At 47.8% G+C, this 19,966-nt stretch overlaps 1 protein-coding gene across 2 annotated transcripts; it reads right to left on the bottom strand.

The window, feature by feature from the left end:
* Positions 1-1,831: 1,831 nt before the first annotated feature.
* Positions 1,832-18,926, bottom strand: Nfyb (nuclear transcription factor Y subunit beta). Of its 2 annotated transcripts, none has more exons than XM_038314798.2 (8): positions 18,777-18,926; positions 16,434-16,517; positions 11,081-11,174; positions 9,333-9,463; positions 5,467-5,664; positions 4,482-4,563; positions 3,827-3,906; positions 1,832-3,545 (listed from the first exon to the last, which is right to left on the bottom strand). In XM_038314798.2, exons 2-8 carry the CDS (start codon positions 16,437-16,439, stop codon positions 3,513-3,515), a joined length of 624 nt encoding a protein of 207 aa, XP_038170726.1. In that variant the 5' UTR covers positions 16,440-16,517; positions 18,777-18,926; the 3' UTR covers positions 1,832-3,512. The 2 variants fall into 2 exon arrangements, with proteins under 2 accessions (XP_038170726.1, XP_038170727.1); XM_038314799.2 differs by lacking the exon at positions 18,777-18,926 and adding an exon at positions 18,202-18,375.
* Between the last annotated feature and the right edge of the window lie 1,040 nt (positions 18,927-19,966).

Here is a 19,966-nt window from a genome sequence, read left to right as displayed (position 1 = left end):
AAGCCCAGCGATGAGGGTTATTTGTGTGTGGAGCCTTGCTGGCGATGAGACAGGCGCTGCGTCTGCTTGTCCTTGCCCAGAACCGTTACTGCATTTGTGTGAATGTGTGGGTGTGACTGAGGTCAGAAGACAGCCCCCGTAAGCCTGCGCTCTTCCCTAACTCAGTCCCCAGAAACATGTTTCAACTGACTGCTAACTATTCAACACTCAGAACTACCTTTCTTTCATAGACTCTCAGATTAAGTACAGAAAGCAAGGACTTTAAGACACAAACTTGCTTCTGCCAGCAGCAGTACCTGACTTACATCTAAAAGGGGCAAGGCAAAGACGGAGGAATGCACACTAATGCATGATGTGCCTGAGCTGCTGCTCTGTAGCCCATCCATGCAGTGCTGATGGGAGCCGTGTGAACAAGGAAGGGAGGCAGAGTACACTCCGGCGTGACTCTAGACCAGAGCGTAACACACCCTGTCATCTGCAGGTGTGACTCTAGACCAGAGCAGTAACACACTCCCTGTCATCTGCAGGTGTGACTCTAGACCAGAAATGGGACGACTTGGATGCTCCTAAATCCCCTCTCCACAAAGCACTGGACAAGAGCCATGTACCCCACACTATCTAGAACCCTCTGAAAGAACCAGAGTAGCCTAGGTCTGAGTGACTAGAGGCCTTTTTTCCCCCTCCAGTTTCTCAAGACGGGATTTCTCTGAGTCTGTCCGGAACTCACTTTGTAGACCAGGCTGGCCTTGAATTCGTTTCTGCCTGCCTCTGCCTTGCCTCCTTGCTGGGTTTAAAGCTGTGCACCACCACTGTCTGGTGGCATATTTCATCAAGTATATAAATTCCTTGGTGATAAAGCACAACTTCCTCAACTATATATATTTATATCTCGCAAATGATAAGATTGTGTATTTTTTAAAATTACACGTATTTATTGTGTGTGCATGAAAGACTGGGGGACAGAACTCATGTCAGTCTTGGCAGCAAGCGCACTTACCCACTGCCACCCTGCCAGCCTTTTGTTGCTTCCTTCTCCCTGCTCCACTACAGCCATCTGAGATAGACCTCGTAAGTATTTACAACTGGAATATTAGATGTTACTGGGTTTCTTTTGCTCACCAAGGCAATAAGGCACGTTTTTTTCACAAAAGGAAAATGCTGCATACATATTACATGAAGGAGAGAAATAAATACTAGTAACTTGTACACCACTGCACCAAACACCCAAATCAGGAAAGTTTAACTCCTTCATGACACCTGTAACTTAAATCACTAAAACCTTAAGTCACTTTTAACCAAAAAAGAAGTATTTAAAAAATTGTAAAATACAATTTTTGGCTTGAGGATGCTATCAGATGTGAGTCAGGACAAACATGAACCCAGCACTGCTGAACGTGAAGGACGTGTATCGGGCACACACAGCCTGGTCCCTTCCCTGCGTGGTAAGGAGATACAACCCGGAGTCGACCTGCTTTTGCCCCAAAAGGTACCCCTCACAATCAGGTTCACAGTCCTGTTTTGATGTTATGTTGTAAACTTGAAAATGGTCATTTCTTTTTTATTTTCACTTTTAACCTCTGAGTAGCTGTCGAGATGGTCTGATGCCCAAGGTCTCACACTGTCGGTAAGGCAGCGACGATGTCTAGGTAAGACGCACAACAAAAGTGACCCCCATCCCCACCCCCACCGTGGAGCAAAACCTTCCCTCTCTCTGTGTCTGGTAACCCAGCAGTTCTAAGAATTTATTTCAAAAAAAGTTACGATTTATACAAGATTCAGTGAAGGGCTATTTATAACTATAAAAAGATGAAAAGAGTCAAAATCTCCAGTAGGCGATTAAATAAATTAATCATGATTTAGTCATACAACAGAATAAAAACCCAGTAAACATGATGCGGAAGGCCATTCACAACCCGGGAAGATGTTCACAATATACTGTTAAGTGAAAAAGCTGGTTACAAACAGTGTGCACAACATAAGCCCATTTTTATAAAAATATACATATTTAGCAAAGTAAAAGAACAGATGATTTATCAAAATATTAACATTGGTTATTTCAACACAGTAGGGTGACTTGACTTTGCTTAACCATCCTCTCCCTTTCTTTTCTATGTGCATTTTCTACCATAAAGCTATTATTGAAAAGGGGGTACAGGAGGGGAAGAGTTGTCTCTGAAAAGCCTGCTATGTTCTCCAAGACTCCTGGCAAAGTGGCTGTTACCCTTCGGCTTGTATCCAGGAAACTGCTCTCCTTCCTCCATTAGAGTTCCCACAAATTTCCTTCTGGACAAACTGGACAATAAGCCATTTTTTTGATAGAGACAAAACTACCATCACATGCACAAAAATTTAAAGTAATCATTACTAGAAAGCATAGATAAGAAAATAAGTCTTTACTTTAAAAGGGAACCCAAGCACACACTAGCTGTACAAAGCTGTATCCTCTCCTGTTCACTGTACAGCATGACAGCAACTACGAGGCTCCGTGCTGCTCCTCAGCAGTCTCCAGGGCTCTCCTGCATGTTCACTCATCCGTGTAAACCGCCTGCACAGAACCACACCTCAAGGAGCCTGACCTTTCCGTGCAAAAGGTGATATGACCTTATCGCGAACTAAGACCCCCTCTTCTGAAGAGGACGCTGTAATACTTTTAAGAAAGGGACTACTTCCCTGGGCGGTGGTGGTGCACACGTTTAATCCCAGCTCTCGGGAGGCAGAGGCAGGCGGATCTCTGTGAGTTCGAGGCCAGCTTGGTTTTCTGAGCTAGTTCCAGGACAGGCTCCAAAGCTACGCAGAGAAACTGTCTTAAGGGCTGTAGGACTATGTCAAACGGAAATGAATTCTAACACATAATAACTAACACTACCTGAACAGGTTACGGACAGCGATGGGCACCAAGTTTATATATAGGCCAGACAACACTTGCTTCTGCATCCAACTTCATGATTCAATTACATTGAAAAAAGATACTGCTTAAGCTATTACTGTTTTACCAAAAAAAAATTAATTTCAATAAATAAATGCAAAAGTCTAGCTAGGTTATCATGCAAGATAGTATATAGCCAAGACAAACTCAAAATTTTAATAAAGGCAACTTGCATTCAAAATGAACTCTACCCTCATATTTTATTAAAAGGGCAAACATCATGAATTAACCCAGCTGCTTACTTGAATTACAAAATAACATGATTCAATATGAAAATAAGAAACTGTCTACAAGTAATCTCTGACAGGAATAAATTGCAATATACAATGCATACAGGCGTCATACAGAGCAACAAACTCTCATACAAAACAAAAATATTTTAATACCTTTGAAGTCCAATTTTTTTCTTTAAAATTATCCATGAAAAAGATTCTCAAGTCAGAATTAACACCTCAATGAGTCAAGCATCAGGAAGCTACATTACAGCTGCTTACTGTACAAACAGGCGCCCTGGCCCTCTCTTCCTCCCGAGGCCAGTTCCAGACTCGGTCGGACTCTCCACAGCCTTTTCCACCACTTCTTCAGATCACGAAAACTGAATCTGCTGGACACCAGAAATCTAGGATTGCAAAATGTAAATTACGGTATCTCAAAGTTTAAAGTACTATGCCCCGGACGGATCTGCTTCCCACAGTTAGCCCCCACCCGCCCCTTGGAGCTGCGCCAGCTATCTTCTCTACAACGCGAGCACCTGAGCATTCTGACAGTAATTAATATTTTGAGAAAACAATTTTATTACATCCTTAAAAGTAAGTTGAAATTTTGGTGATTAAGCAAAACCAGTGATTATAGTGACTACAGGCTGTGTCTGAAGCGTCTGAAATGCAGACGGCACCGTACCTGTTGGTAGGATGTTGTGTACACCATGACATTCTGTTGTTGGCCGTCTGCGGTTATTAAGCCAGCTGGTAACTGGTTAGCTAAAGAAAGAGAAGAAAAAAAATTAAAGGGAAAATAATCTTACATTCTTGGCCTTAACCTTAATTTCAAGTCATTAATGTCCCACTACAGTTCTCCCATATATGCAGAATATAATCCTATGTAAAATCACAAACTTTGTATTTTCTTTTTAAAAGTCTCCACAAAAATAAAAGTCACATTTTTGTCCTATTGTGCCTTCCAGTTCAACCGCATGCCTCTCTAGACTGTAGTTAGCAACAGGGACTCTATGCTTGGCCCCAGACTCACCACAGGGCGTGGCCAGAGAACACAGAGAGCAGCAGGCACTGTGGGAGTGACATTTCCCGTGCTAACGTTTATATCACACAGGTTTGTTATAAGCCATAGTTCTCTCCGTGTCCTCTCAGAAGCTATGAAAATGACTGGGAATTATCGCTGAAAAGTCACGGTGTCCTCCCAGTTAAAATCTCCACGTTTCCCTCACTGACTTCACACAAGGACATGAACTTGTAGAGGTCATTTAGAAAAGTTCCTGACAAGTTGCTCAGCGCCTGACTCCCAGCCCACCCCCAACAACAGCTTGTGAAATGCTTACTGAAGGCTTCTTCTGTGAGCTCCTCGCTTAGCCCGTCAGTAGCCGAGACGGCTCCACCAATGCCCTTCTCTCCTTTCATGGCCTAGGGAATAAAGAAGCCAAAACAAGGGTTCACATCTGAACTGTTTCTAAACGAGAACGTGATGTCCAGAACTGGAAACTTAAGTTGATTGACTATAACAGTCTTTTATTAACCCTTTATGGCATGTTCCTGTGTGTTGTCGGTGTGGACAGCCAGCTGGGAAATACTGGGAAGCTCCAAGCATACTGTTTAATATCCTTAAATGCAAATTAGTTTAAACCAGAGACATCAAAAGTCCACCTGCTCTCCAGGTCTGTGGTACTCTTCAGCATCAAAGAAAGTATTGTGGGAAATACTTGAAAGAATATTGTGGACTCTCCATTTTCCCACTTAAATTATTCCATGCAAAAGCCACCAAGTTCCAGGGACTAAAGACACAATCACAGAGTCCTCATGATCCACTAGGAGCTGGTGTGTGCCAGTGCTGGGAGGCTGGTAGGAGGGTCCTGGGGACTTACTGGCCAGCCAGCCCAGCCAGGTACGGGGCTTCTGACGCAGTGAGACCTGTCACAAAAACTAAGGTGCCAAGTGCTAGACAGCAGACGTGGCTCGTGCGTGCGTACATACAAGGAGACAGTCAGTGAGAAGTCTCACACTGGCCAGCGACTCCTAAGTTAAACCCAGCAGCACTGCCCAGCACTCAGTCTTCAGTAATCCTGCAGTGGAAGTCTCGTCACGGACGGGGAACCAGAGCCTGAGCTACTTCAGCGGTCTGCCGCCTGCAGCACGAACCCAGAACCCCTCTCATCACAGCTCACCTGCTGAAGTTCACAATAAACAGCAACATACTCTGATTTAATGCAGCAAACGCTGCTGGAAGTGTCACGTACTTGGCTGTAGAGCATTTAAGGGACATAGAGACGCTGAGTGGAGGGCGCCGCCGCCGTCCTCAGCATAGCTCACCTCTCTGAACTTCTGAAGGTACAGCTTGAGGGGCTCCACATAGCTGTCGAAGCCCAGGGTGGACATGGCGAAAAGAATGTCCTCCCCATTGATGGTCTTCCGCTTCTCCTGGTGGCAGCGCTCGCTTGCTTCAGACGTGATGAAGCTGATGAACTCACTCACGCATTCCTGAACACATTCTTTGGCATCTTTTGCAATCTGAAGAAGAAAAATAAAACATAGGTGAATTTGTAGAAATTAAGTATTACCTTCTTAATACCTGTGAGAACAAAGCTACACACCAACCACACGTACTGACAGACATCTTTCGAGACATGGTCTCATGTAGCCCAGGCTGGGCACTCTCTATGTAGCCAAGGGTAACCTGAACCTTTGATCTTCCTGCCTCTACCTCTCAAGGGCTGGAACCATGCCCAGCTATAAAAGCCCAGGGCTCCTGTATGCGGGGCCAGCACTCTAGCAACTGTGCCACACTCCCTGCGCTGAGGATGGTTGGGCTTCAGTCCCTTAAATATTAACAATGTTGGCACCAGCCGACTCGGACTCAGAATAAACAGTACAAAAACGGACATAAAAATGAGAGGAACTTCTGCAACTACTCAAAGCCAGAACAGAGATGGTTAAGAGCCGCTGCTATGTATACTGAGCAGCTCCCATCCCACAGGGATGCCTGCACTGAGCACACGGAGGGCCAAGACTCAGGGAACACTTCTCAGCATTCCATGAATAAGGACATACAAAATAAACACCCCCTCCCCCAAAAAACCCTGGACTGACGTTTTAAGAGTACTGGCTGCTCTTCCAGAAGACATGGGTTCCATTTCTAGCACCCACATGGTGGCTCACAACCATCTAACTCCAGTTCCAGGAGATCTGACTCCTTTTCTGGCTACCTCAGGCACCAGGTATGTACTAGGTACACAGATATACATTCGGGCAAAACACTAATGCACACAAATAAAATGCTAAAAAAAAAAAAGTTCAGAAAATACAAAATCTGAATTCACAGAATAATGTGGGAGTTCCCTCTGTGTGCTGTGATTACCATTAATGAACGAAGAAACTGCCTTGGCCTGTTGATAGGGCAGAACTTAGGTGGGCGGGGAGGACTGGACTGAATGTTGGAAGAAGAAGGTAGGCCACAACATTGTGGTGAAACACAGGGTAATAGAGATGGGTTAAATTAACATGTAAGAGTTAGCCAATAAGAAGCTAGAGCTAATGGCCACACAGTGTTTTAAATAATACAGTTTCTGTGTGGTTATTTCAGAGCTAAGCTAGTAGGGTGGTCAGGACAAACAAGCACCTCCTCCAATAACAGAAAACTTAACTCTTAGAAAATGTCAGGTTTGGGTTCTTTTTTTTTTTTTTTTTTTTTTTTTTGTTTTTTCGAGACAGGGTTTCCCTGTAGTTACTAGAGCCTGTCCTGGAACTAGCTCTTGTAGACCAGGCTGGCCTCGAACTCAGAGATCCGCCTGCCTCTGCCTCCCGAGTGCTGGGATTAAAGGCGTGCGCCACCACCGCCCGGCTCAGGTTTGGGTTCTGAGGGCTGCCTACAACAGCACACACCCTCCACATCATTATGAAGAATGAGAATTCTTCTCTTCAAGCTCTGGGGTCTGCTGGGCATGGTGGTAAATGCTTTTCATTCTTGAGAGGCAGAAGTATGCAAAGGCCAGCCTGGGCCACACGACAAGTTCCAGGCCACGCATAGCTTCGCAGTAAGACCCTGTGTGTCTCAATACATACACACAAGCATACATATAAAATAAAGGTCTGGGGTCTAATGATGAAAACAAAATAGATCAAGCAATTCTAGAGCCACTTACAGCAGTAGCCGACTCTCAGATTCCTCCTTGAAAAATCACTGTGGTTGGGTCCTATCAAGATGGCTCAGTAGGTAAAGGTGCTTGCAGCCAAACCTGGCCACCTGAGTTTTTGGTCCCCAGGGCCCAAATGATGGAAACAAAGAACTGAACCATAAGTTGTCCCCTACCCTTTATACATGTTTGGTAGTATGTGTACATATATGCAGCTGTGCACACACGAGCACACACACACTCCTCTCTACATACATACACATACTGTCATTTACCTCCATGTCCATTCTGTGCGGTGCAGAAGTAAACGGGTTGCATAATGGACTGGGCAGAAACAAAAGGACGCAAGCTAAGTGTCTGACTCTGTCTCCTTCCATGTGAAGCCACGTCCACGACTCCCTAGCATTTATGTATGTGCATGTATGGGGCAGAAACAAAAGGACGCAAGCTAAGTGTCTGACTCTGTCTCCTTCCACGTGAAGCCACGTCCACGACTCCCGAGCATTTATGTGTGTGCATGTATGCTATATAATACATTACATATTATAGCAGAACCATGCCATCACTGTCCTCCTCACACCAGGCCTCTAAATTATGGTGGTTTAGTTGTGGCGTGACTCCTTCCAAAGCAGCCACATTTCAGCTGTTGGTGGCCCAGATGGCTGGAGTTCTGATAAGAGACTGAGCAGGCATGAGCTACTTAAAAGCAAATCCAGAACAACTGCTCTGCCCTGAAACATAAGTAGGAATATCTCAGATCAGAACTTACAGTGTGAGTAACGTATTATCCATATATGTCTTTGAAAGTTTTACTTCAAAAGAACGTTTATAAAAATAATGGAAAAGGTTAATATAAATATGCATATATATTCTATATAAAGCAATATATAACGTAGGAAATTTACCTCAGACAAAATGATAAGCTGAGTGATAAGGTTTTATGATACAAGGTCTCATCATGTGGCCAACACTGGTATGGAACTTGCTATGTGGCCCTTGAACTCTTGGCAATCCTCCTGCCTCGGCTCCCGAAATGCTAGAATTAAAAGCAAGTGCCACCACACCTGGCTGAGGAGTCTAAGACGTATGTGTGTGTGCGTGCGTGTGTGCGTGCGTGCACCAACTGAGGTGTGTATCGCCTCTATTTGTATAAAATGTAAACATCTGTTTCCAAATACCAAGGTGTCCTGGAACTCATACAGCTCCAGTCCAGTGCCACCTCGGTCACTGGCACTCTGGGAGTGTATGGAGTGTATACGGGGGTGACTGGCACTCACTCTGGGTGTATGTATGGAGTGTATTCGGGGGTGACTGGCACTCTGGGCGTGTATGGAGTGTATACGGGGTGACTGGCACTCTGGGCGTGTGTATGGAGTGTATACGGGGGGTGACTGGCACTCACTCTGGGCGTGTATGGAGTGTATACGGGGGTGACTGGCACTCACTCTGGGTGTGTGTATGGAGTGTATACGGGGGTGACTGGCACTGGGTGTGTGTATGGAGTGTATACAGGGGTGACTGGCACTCACTCTGGGCGTGTATGGAGTGTATACGGGGGTGACTGGCACTGGGTGTGTGTATGGAGTGTATACGGGGGTGACTGGCACTGGGTGTGTGTATGGAGTGTATACAGGGGTGACTGGCACTCACTCTGGGCGTGTATGGAGTGTATACGGGGGTGACTGGCACTCACTCTGGGTGTGTATGGAGTGTATACGGGGGTGACTGGCACTCACTCTGGGTGTGTATGGAGTGTATACGGGGGTGACTGGCACTCACTCTGGGCGTGTATGTAGTGTATACGGGGGTGACTGGCACTCACTCTGGGTGTATGTATGGAGTGTATGAGGGGGGTGGCGGGATGACTTAAGACAGGTACTGTGTCAGCCACGTCGTCACCAACAAATATTTGATGTGCTAAAAGGCTGGGGGTGGAAATCAATAGCTCACTACTGATTGGATTATGTATCCATGTGTGGCTTCCAGTTTCCACTCCCTCTCCCTCCCCCTGGAAAGAAAAGCCAGACAAAGTCTCCTCTACGTTACCTTTCCTGTTTGAGGTATGGCATTTTTCATTATCCTAGCCACATTTGCAATTGGAAGATAAATATCTTGTTCTCTGAAACTTTCTTTTGAACCATTTGTATCTTCATGATCATTCATGCTGTCCTCAGTATCTAAAGAAAGTTTTTTAAGAATTAGGTTTAGGGACTGGAGAGATGGCTCAGCGGTTAAGAGCACTTACTGCTCTTGCAGAGGACCCGGGTTCGGTTCTCAGCACCCACATCAGGCAGCTCACAACCGCCTGTAACTCCAGTTCCCTCTGCCTCCACAGGCAATTGCACACACATGGTGCACATAGGTTCACCCAGGCACAAACACACAAGTAAAAAGAATCGTTTAAACACTACTCATATTTTCCCTCCACCTTGGAAAGACAATCTCATGATCTAAAGCAAGAGCCTTGTGGCTCATCACCCGATGCTCCTCAAAGACCATGCTAACCGTGTTTTCCACATTTCCTCATCTCAAACCCAGTGCCTAGAATTCTTTTGTCTTTGCTGTCATGTAAACCCCACCACCCATTCTTCAAGAGGCTCCATCAGCCCTTATGGCACCTTGCAGAAAGCCCTCCCCTTCCGGGCAGCGCCGTGGCTGGCTCTGCTCCCTGTGACAGTGGTGCTGTCCTCTCCCTTCCCACTTCCCTCTTGAGCCTTCCCGGTGCCAGGACCAGCTCTGTGTGCCCGGGACTTGGTTCACAGAGCAGATGCTCACCTCTAGGGGAAGGAACTCAGTGAGACGTGTTTGACAGGCACCCATGAGGTCTTGGGCTCGATCCCCAGCACTGGCAGAGCCAAGCCTCATTCACTGCCTAACTTAGCTATAAAACTCAGTTTGCAACCTACGCTCCTTAAATATTACTAGACTAAGTTTATGTTTATCCAAAACCAAGTTTCTATAGACTTGCATATGTAAAGTTTATAAAATATAAAACTCCTAGCCAGCACTTACATAAACCTGTTCATATAAATTTTATATTAAAGTCTATAGATTTAAAAAATTAAGACTTGAATATTACTGACCCAACTGGAAAATAATATAGTATCTAGTAACACTAATCCCTTCAGAGCTCCTAAAAAAATACATGTTAATTTTACAAATTAAAATGCCACAAAAGCAAACTATTCCTGATGATGCGCATAAGCATTCCCCTTACTGCTCAGAGGGAGTCAGTGCTAAAGTCTGACACTCTGTAGAGCTCCCTTTTAGAGAACTCTGCCTAGGCTTTGCCACTCTCCCAGAGTGTGTCTAATAAAGACAGCAGTGTGTGCTTCTACAACAGGTTGACTTTTGGGATACTTGGACTGGAGCAAGGGTCTTAGGGGAAGATCTCAGAGCACTGAGTTCTATCCAGCCGATGCCTTCCTCTCCTCTCCCTTCTTCTCTTCCCCACTTCTCTTTCATTTGAGACAGGGTTTCTCTGTGTAGCCCTGGCTGTCCCAAAACACACTATGTAGACCAGGCTGGCCTTTGCCACTTGAGTGCTGGGTTAAAGCTCTACTCGCACTACCATACCTGGCCATAACTTTTTGAGACAGGGTCTCATCAAGCTGATTAGGCCGGTCCTGAACTTGTAGCCCTCCTGCTCCAGCCTCCCAGAAAGGAGGGAATATAGACTGTGTGCCTAGACTCGACCATCATTTAGATTTCCAGGGAACCACGGCATGCAGTTGTTCACTGTGCTGTCAAGACTCTGGTGCCCTAGGGTGTCTGGTTCTAGCTGTGCGTCTTACCATCGTGAGGCTGTATAACATAGTGGCTTCCTCCAATGTAATCCGCGGAAATGCCCAGTTGAGAAGCGTCTGTGGTAGAGCTATCGCCATCCATCTAAGGAGACAAAGTCTGTTAGTGCTCTTCAGAAAACAATCATTCGAATTTTTAGTTTACCTTACTGAAGAAAGTTTCTCAATAATCTGCTAACTACTCAACATTCCTGTCTACCTTCCATATGTAATAAGTGTAAAATCAATAAACAAACAAAATGAATCTAAAGTACACGCCTCTTGCTTTTCAACTACTACATAATGCTCAAATACAGAGCAGTCAGCCTTAACTCACACTTTCTCCTTGGAACACCAGATCAAGCGAGCACAGCAGTCCCTGGGCAGTGGGCCAGCCCTGTCCCTTCCAGACGCCCAGCACAGCCTAAGGACAGGCCACCCTTTGCTCCTGCTGCACTCCTCCCTACCACCTGAAAGTAAGTGCCCCCCCTTTTTCCAGCAGGGTCCCGTCACACAGACAGCTGAACACAAGGGCATCTTGCCTTGACCCAAACCTGAGAAGATGGGCATATGCTGCCACCGCAAGCATTACCTCAGGTTCTGAATGAGCTCATCACCTCTGAGTGATTTCTCTTCCCCTAGCTCCACAATTTTTTTTGATTCTTTAAACAAAAGAAATATTTAAGAGACCTGAATACAGACATAGAAAAAGCACAAACACAGACAAGAAGAAGCCTTACAGTGACTCTTTGTGCCGTGGAGGCCTGAGGTCAACCTCAGGTGTCATTCCTCAGGGCAGACACCTTGTTCTATGGACGGTCTCTCACAGGCCTGCAACTAGCCAATCAGGCTTGGGTGTCTGTTTCCAACACAGGTGCATACGCTGACAGGCAGGCAGGCACATGCGTACACCACGCACACACGCTGCGCTGTTTCATATGTGTGCTGGAGACTGAACTTAGGTCCTCATGTAGCAGGTGCTGAGTCAACTACGCTCTTCCTCAGCCCCAACCTGTCTTATTTTGCTTAGGGATATGAGAAACAAAATCACTAAGAGAAAAAAATCGGGGGAGGGGGCATTAGCCCTGAACAGATTCCATTTAATTTTACCACCAGCAGATCCAGAAGGTTTTCTGCTTTGCAAATACTAAACACGGAAGGACTGGCCTGTGTGTATGGAGAACCTAAGGCTGCATTATCTACATGGCAAGCATGTGGAGTCTAACTAGCACACTGAGCTAAGGCCTAGAAGTCAGCACTGACTGCAGCCACCCACTCCTCATAGAGTACATTCTCCATCGCTGTGGGTTTTTTCTAAACCAACGCACCAGGCTGATTTCCAAGTTTTCAACATGGCATGTTTCCCATGCATCTGTTGGCTTTGCCATCTAATTCCATTGTAGACAGATAAATTTCTGTAACTTATAACTGTTTAAAGGAGCCTCTGTCTATGGAGATGTATGGTCACACTCATTTCTATATACATGGGCCAGTACTGCCCCCCATCTTACACTAGCACCTGGCACCCACCACCCCAACAGAAAGGCTATGTCTTTGATCATAAATGCTTTCAGGGCTATGACAATGGACCTACTGGCCATGGAGAGATGCTCTACTAGAACAGCTGAGGGTTCACTGTTTTAAAGGAAAAATTAGACCAAAAGATTTGATTCAGAACCCACAGCTGGAACTAGATCTTGACTACTGAAATTCTTGGCTGAGTGAATGTTCTCAGGATACTAGCCTTAACGCCCTGGGGAAGAGACTTCTAAGAGCTAGGTGGACTAGAGATGAATTAATTTATAAATACAACCAAAGACACTAGAGCGAAAGGCCCGACGCCTGCCATCGTGCTGTCCTGACCGCCTGCACTCCTCTCTTCCAGGCCGTCAGAATGAGCACGACAGGGCTGCGAAAACAGTGCCTGGCATGCAGTTCCTGCAGCACTGGCTTGCAGTTCCTGCAGCACTAGCTTGCAGTTCCTGCAGCACTGGCTTGCCGCATCCTCTTCTCAAGTCTTTGGTTCTCTAAGTTTTAGCCTTCCTGTCACTTCACGCCTTCTGTTCCTCACCTCTACCTATCTAGCATTAAACCCCACCACTCCTTCCCTGCTGGAATTCCTTCATTTATCCTGTTCTGGGACCTGTAACGTTCACTCCGATCCACCAGTGCAGCAGCACTGCTGGGATAAGCAGCCTCAGCCCTGCTGCCAGCTGCCCTGCTGTATGTAAGGAAGTGGGGAAAGCTTGTTGTTATAAAGGCTAAAAGGTTGTTTTTCTATGGAATTTTTATGAAAGAGAACAGATGAAAGTCAGCCAACAAATATTTCACTGAGTGAGTACTTAGTGTTTACTGGTCCACACTGTGTGGCCACCTAACAACAAATAACAGATAAGGGCTCTGTCCTCGTCCTGCAGAGAAAACAAGTCTTATGTAAGCTGGGGCAGGGTGAGGGAATAGAGAGCAGTCCACGGGCTCCCAGTTCACGGGCTCCGCAATTGCCCAATCTGAATTTCCTGCTCCTCACTGGCCATGAGACCTTCAACAAGGTGGATGAACAGACGACTTATGCTCGCAGGGCTTCCCTATCTGTAAATACCGAGCACAGTGAAACGGTCATGTTCCATGTTATGTATTTACATAAATTACGACAACCAATCAGCCAACTGCTAATGTTGTCGGCGATGAGAAAAGCAAAGAGGTTTTGCTGGTGACCGTACTTCAAAAGGGTTCCTTCCACTAGTCTGAAGGGCCAGGAAAAGAAAGCTCCATTAGGAGGTGGCATTTAGCTATCGGTGGTGGCGCACACCTTTAATCCCAGCACTCAGGAGGCAGAGGCAGGCGGATCTCTGAGTTTGAGGCTAGAGCGAGTTCCAGGACACACGGGAAACAAAGAAACGTCTTGAAAAACCAAACAACAACATAAGGATATGGCATTTAAACTGAAACTGTAAGAATAGAAATCAGGCCCAAAGGGAGTGGGGGGAGGGCGTGCAATGATGTTTCAGAAAGAAACAGAGAAACACACACACACACACACACACACACACACACACACACAAACACCCCTAAGCTGCTCCCCTGTGGACAAGAGCCGTCAAAGGGCGAGTTCTAGCACAAGACTCTCGTCCAGTACAGAAAATGGCCTGGTGGGAGCAGGACTAGAGCCACAGACAGAAGGGTCTGCAACACTGCTGTTACAGCGGGAAGGGAGGTGAGCCCTGCACGTGCACAGGACAGAGTGACCGCACAGCACTTCTGCCTGGCTGCAGAGAGCTTAAGGGAGAGCAATGCTGGAATCCGCACCAGGAGACGCGTGGCTGTAGAAGCAGAGGGCAGGAAAGGGACGGAAAGGCCAGGGACGCAAGCATAAGGCAACAAGGGGCCTAGTTGGCCAGGACTGGACACCTTCTAGGCCTGGGGAACTGAATTCAGACATCTCATTACTATGCTATCCAGCTGAATTGATAATGCTGTTCTTTAAAGATGACACGATAATGCATTTTTATTACTTTTATTCTGATTTTAAAGTAGCACTATTCAAACCAGACTAATCACTTGCTAATACAGTAAGCACTGGTAAACAGTGTCTTCTTTAACATGTGTGTTTATTGAGCACTGCTAACTACCTCAGAGATGTTCACGGCCCTATGCAGCAGCTTAAGATTCTTAGCCACAGGCCAGCAAGATGCTCAGCAGGCACACAGGGAAGGAGAAACCGCATTCACAGAGACCTTGACCTCCACGTCCGGCCATGGCATGAATATTCACGCCATCACCAACACACACACACTAACCAAATTCAATTTTTAAAAAGGGGGAGATGAGGGTGTGGACCTGCCTGAGCTGACGTAGTAAGTGGGGCGCACACCTAGAGCCCCCGTGTTCTTTACAGACACGGTCCTGGTCACTTTTCCTGTAGTGCACAGGCCTGACTTTCCATGTACCTCTCTCTTCATTCTCTGGCTACTGATTATGTAACGAAAGCACTCAAGCTGCTCCAGAACAGTGGTTCAGGATGTGCTCTGGAGTTCGGGACCAGTGTGCCCTTTGGGCTTGTCTGAGGTGGGGGCAGCTCCCACTAACTACAGTGTTGGTCAACGGTCACATCTATCCTCTATAGAAAGAGCCGGGGTTGCTGGGACAGGTTACCGTGCAAAAGGCCTGAGCAGAGGCATGGTGCTTCCCACGAGCACACCAGCCTCAGCCGCTTGTAATTATGCCTTTTCAAACAGCTTGGCTCTTGCTCTTTCCTCTCATACAGACCTAACCTCTTCCCAGCTGTCTTTTCTGCAGGGTGAGAAACACTATCAGGATTCCTCACCTCCTCTATTTGCAGCCCTGTCTGCCTTCCTCACTCTCCCGACACACACGCGTGCCCTCACAGCTGTGGCACACCCTCCCACTCCCTGTCTGGCTCTGGCTCTCACGGCGTCACGTGGTCCTTACGAAGCTTTTCACTCCCAGGTTCTTAAACACCAAGGTGCCAACAAAACCCCTTGGAAAGCTGCCTTTCCAGATCTACCACTGCAGACTGACCCCACTGCCCAATTCCCTCCCGAGACTTCCAGAGTGACTCTCTTACTCTGTCCCCTGTTAGCTTCAATCCAAGGTTACTGTTGGTTCTTTCCTCTCTACTCTTCTAATGAACTCATTAAATAGTACCTCCACTCTCATAAATACCAAAGTTACAATCACAGTTTTGCCTGCTATGTAAGCAACCATCAATGAACACTAGGACACAGGAATTTAATTCATCTCCCTATCTGGCGACTCTAAAGAGCACCAGTCTCCTGGTCTAGGTTAACTAATCAGCACCAGCTCCGTTCCCACATTTCTATCCGAATGGATCACTACCCAGCCCAGCTTTGCACACTATCAAGGTGAACTCCCCAAAACAGCTTCCACAAGGTCTCTGGCATCAAATCCAAACGTCCCCTTCTACTGAGAAAACTCTTAGCACTAGCCTATGCCTGAGGGACGACCAAATGCAGGTCTCCCTTTGAGAGTGAAGCCTGTGAAACCCCAATCTGGGACAAGTACCTGCCTCCATCTCCAAGCCTCTGACGCACCAGTGACACCCATCTGTCAGGCTGTGCTGGGCCGGGGAGGACCCCTCCTGACATTTCCAGATAAACCGCATCCCCCTTCTTCACCCCTGTCCATCCGGCACATAACCCCACCAGATGAACAGACAGCCCAGAGACCAGTGCTGAGGGGCCGTAGGGGCCAGTGAGCAAGTCCCATAGCTGACCAGAGGCAAAAGGGATGAGCACAGGCACTGTCTGTCTAGACCTCTAAGGCTCGTTATACAGCCCTCTCCTTTTATTTCATACAGAATTAACCAAAATGGTCAGATACTTACTGTCATGAAACACTGTCAGAACTGTGTATTGGAGGTGCTCTCAAACACCTGTCAAAAGGTGGTGGATCCTTGCCCAATTTTAACCTAAAAGACAAACATGTCTTAGTAAAAGTGCACAGTCTACAGGCTTTCTTAAAATTAGAGACAGAGCTCATCTTACCTCCTAGACTTACTCAATGGAGGGTCTACAGGGAGGTTATGTTTCTAACATAACCCTTAGTTTCCAAGACACGGTTTCCCAGTAGCTATGGAGCCTGTCCTGGAACTCACTCTGTAGCCCAGGCTGGCCTCGAACTCATAGAGACCCGCCTGCCTCTGCCTCCCGGGTGCTGGGATTAAAAGCGTGTGCTACCACTGCCTGATCTGAATTTAACGATATTCATCATAATACTCCAAATAAGGGGCCAAATTATATATATATTAACACCAAGGACAGAAATACCCCATCTGTTAACTTCAATTTTTGATGATGGAAGAAAAAAAATTATGTCAAACTGTAATGAATTTATCTTATGTTAGAAATAAAGACACACACCACCCAAAGGGCCCACCAAAACAAAAAACAAAAACAAAAACAAAAACAACAAAAAAAAAATCACAGGGCCCTTCTTTGTAGTTTTGGAGCGCCATCACTGTGAACTAAAATGGCATCGAGACAGCACTTCGGTCTCACTGTAAGGCAAAAATAACTGAGTAAAACAGAACCAGTGACAGAACTGGCACCCTTCCTATTTACCGTTCCCTCCCCCCTTTTGTCAAACAATTAAAGGGGGGGCATTGCAAAACAAAAATCCTTCCAGTGTTAATGGTTAAAGGAAGAATACTGGTTTCCACTGAAGCATGGGATGTAGTAAATAGCAGGGGAAGAAACTGGGGCTGTTGAGTTGAATTCTGAAAACGGCATTAAAGGGACCAGACAGCCAAGACTGCCTAACATATTAGACTCTTAAAAGTAATTTGTATCATCCTTCCAAATTATGTCTTTTTTCTGGATCCAAAACTGCTCTTGTAGCTTTCAAGTGTTTGAACACGTAAACACAGGAGCCGGGTATGTGTAAGGAATACTGCTTAGAAAGGGTGTGGGGAGAGCCCTTACCTAACACAAGTAACCCAAATAGTTGGCTAAGTATATATTTAGGTTGAGTCCATTAAGAATAAAATCACGCTGTCACTTCGCATGGAAAACATTTTCCTAGGGGCAGGTTATAATCTGTAATAGCTCAAGGGAATGCATACATCTGCTTTAATGTTTGAGAAATGCAAATCTGCATCCAAGAAAAGCAGTCTTCCCTTCCTCCAACCTCCATTCTTTGGCATCGACAACCGCAGTTTCGTATCGATAGAAACCTTAAATTAAGCTACAAGAGCAGTGCAGAGGAGGAATTTGCCTTTTAAAGGAATCCTGATAAAACTCTCAACACTTCATCCGTAAATCTCCTGCTTATTAATGCCACTACTACTGGCGAGTTGAGCCATCACTTTCGGCTGCCGATCTAGTTTCCGAACTGAGAGGTGAAGCCACCCCGGTGATTTGTGACACGATCCACAAAACTAGGGTCCTCAGGGTTAGCGGGATGCCATATTTTAAAGGTCGCCTGCTACCTAACCTTGCCTAAATCAAACAGACCTGTTGTAGCACTTTGCGCCAGAAAAACGATCTGTGGGTGCTCGGTAATTCTTTGTTCTCGCAGACCCTCCCGCGCCCCCACCCCCCACCAAGCACGAGTGCCTGAAACCACCGTGCAAACCTCCGAGGTTCCCATCCCACCTTCGGGGCAAGTCCGGGGCGCGCCAGCCGCCAGATGGCTGCATGCTGGAGGCGCGGAGCGGGCCGGGGGAGCGCCAGGCCGCTCGCTGCTCGGCTCGCAGGTGCCCGGGCGGCCGAGCTGAGCGCATCCCCCGCCGCCCGCACCCAACAGCCACCGCCACCGCCGCCGCCGGGATGCGGGAGACAAAAAGCGGCCGCTCCGGGGCGCCGCGCTCGCCCGGGCCGCCTTCCCTCCCTCCCTCCCTCCCCGCCCGCCCGCTCGCCCAACAAAATGGAGCCGGCCCGGGGGCTGCCGCCGCGAGAGCCCCGCAGCCGCCCGGCCCGGCCCAGCTCGGCCGAGCTCGCGGCCCCGCGCACAAAGCGCCCGCCGCCCCGCGCCCAGCCCGGCCGGGCCCGAAGCACAGCGGCGGCCTCGCCCCGGAGGCCCGGCCCTCCCGGAGGCTGCGGCCGGAGAGCGGCCCCCCGACCGACGCGGCGTTGGGCGGCGGGGACGGCGCCGGGAGGAGACGGACATTTCATTCGAGCTAAAGTGGAGTCGGTTTAGGAGCGATCATTGGCCGAAGCGAGACACAAACCTCCAATGCAGCCCTGGTTGGCTCCCGTCTCCAATCGGCTGTTTGGTTGGACAGAAAATGGCTGCGAAGGAACCAGTCCCAGCGCGGAGCTCCACTTCCAGGACTCGGCCTCCCCTCCCTCCGCCGCGGGCCGCTTCCCTCTGCGCGACACCCTCCCTCCGCGACGCCCGCGCCCGAGGCCACGCCCCGGCCACGCCCCCTCCCGGACGCGCCACGCCCCCAAGCCCGCGAGCCAGCGGAGCGGCTCGTCCGGGAAAAGCGCGCGCGCGCGCGAGCATGGGCGCACCCCGCGGTTTCTCGGGGCGCTCTGTAACTCCCTGCTGCAGGGATCCCGGGGAGCCCGGCGTCTGCACCCGCGTTCTCGCCGAGCTACCGGGGAGGGTCGGTGGTGAGCCGGCTCACTCCGGCCTCTTTTCGTTTTCCTGTTCCTTCTGCCCCACGTGCCAGCAGCGTCTCGCCCGCTTTAGTTCTGCCCGGAGGGGATCGACACCGGAGCTACCCTTCCGGAATGCCATGATCACCTCGTGTTTTCTTAGTGTCCTTCCAAGCGTCCGCAGGCACACTGCGTTCCCTCTCGGTCACTGAACACGACTGTTAGTTTTTCAGGTTTCGTCTTAGCGCACCATCCCCCACCTTCCTCCAAGTTTCAGGTCGGCCAGTTCATCAGATCACCGCTCTGGCCTTAAGATGCTGCTTTTTTTTTTTTTTTTTTCTTGCTAGGACTGCTGACTTAGTGGCTTGCTACCCTATGTGCCTGTTTCCCAACCAGTTGAGAGTGGGCTGCAGAAACTTATGGGCTCTGCGCAGTCAAGGGCTTCCCGGTCGGCTTCACTGAAACCTGGATCGAATGTTCCTTGGCTTCTGTGCACCCTTAGGGTGGAGATCCAAACACCCTGCGCGGCCCAGCACTGCAGGATGCCTGCCCCCGGAGCTGGGGATCTGTTTACTTTGTGAACGATGCCTGGCACATTAACTTTATAGCTTTACTTATTTAAGAATCTGGGAAAGAATCTAGGACCTTCAAGTATAAGTAAGCAAGAAAATCGAGAGTTCCAGGCCAGCCAGAGCTACACAGCAAGACCGTCTTTAAAGATAGACAGTAGTAACAATGAATAAAATCCTGGTGTTGTGCCTTAATGCCTTTAATCCCAGTACTGGGGAGACACATACGGGAAGACTGGAAATCACAG

This window comes from Arvicola amphibius, chromosome 17, assembly GCF_903992535.2.
Source record: "Arvicola amphibius chromosome 17, mArvAmp1.2, whole genome shotgun sequence".
NCBI lineage: Eukaryota > Metazoa > Chordata > Mammalia > Rodentia > Cricetidae > Arvicola > Arvicola amphibius.
Note: the sequence above shows the minus strand (reverse complement) of the source record. Positions and strands in the feature narration are given on the sequence as shown.

What these genes read in the sequence shown, in the direction of transcription:
- Nfyb (XM_038314798.2), bottom strand. An exon ending in TGTTATACAGCCTCACGATG is followed by an intron (nt 9,464 to 11,080) that starts GTAAGACGCACA and finishes AACTTTCTTTAG; the next exon opens with ATACTGAGGACAGCATGAAT. An exon ending in GCTCACAGAAGAAGCCTTCA is followed by an intron (nt 3,907 to 4,481) that starts GTAAGCATTTCA and finishes CTCTTTCTTTAG; the next exon opens with CTAACCAGTTACCAGCTGGC.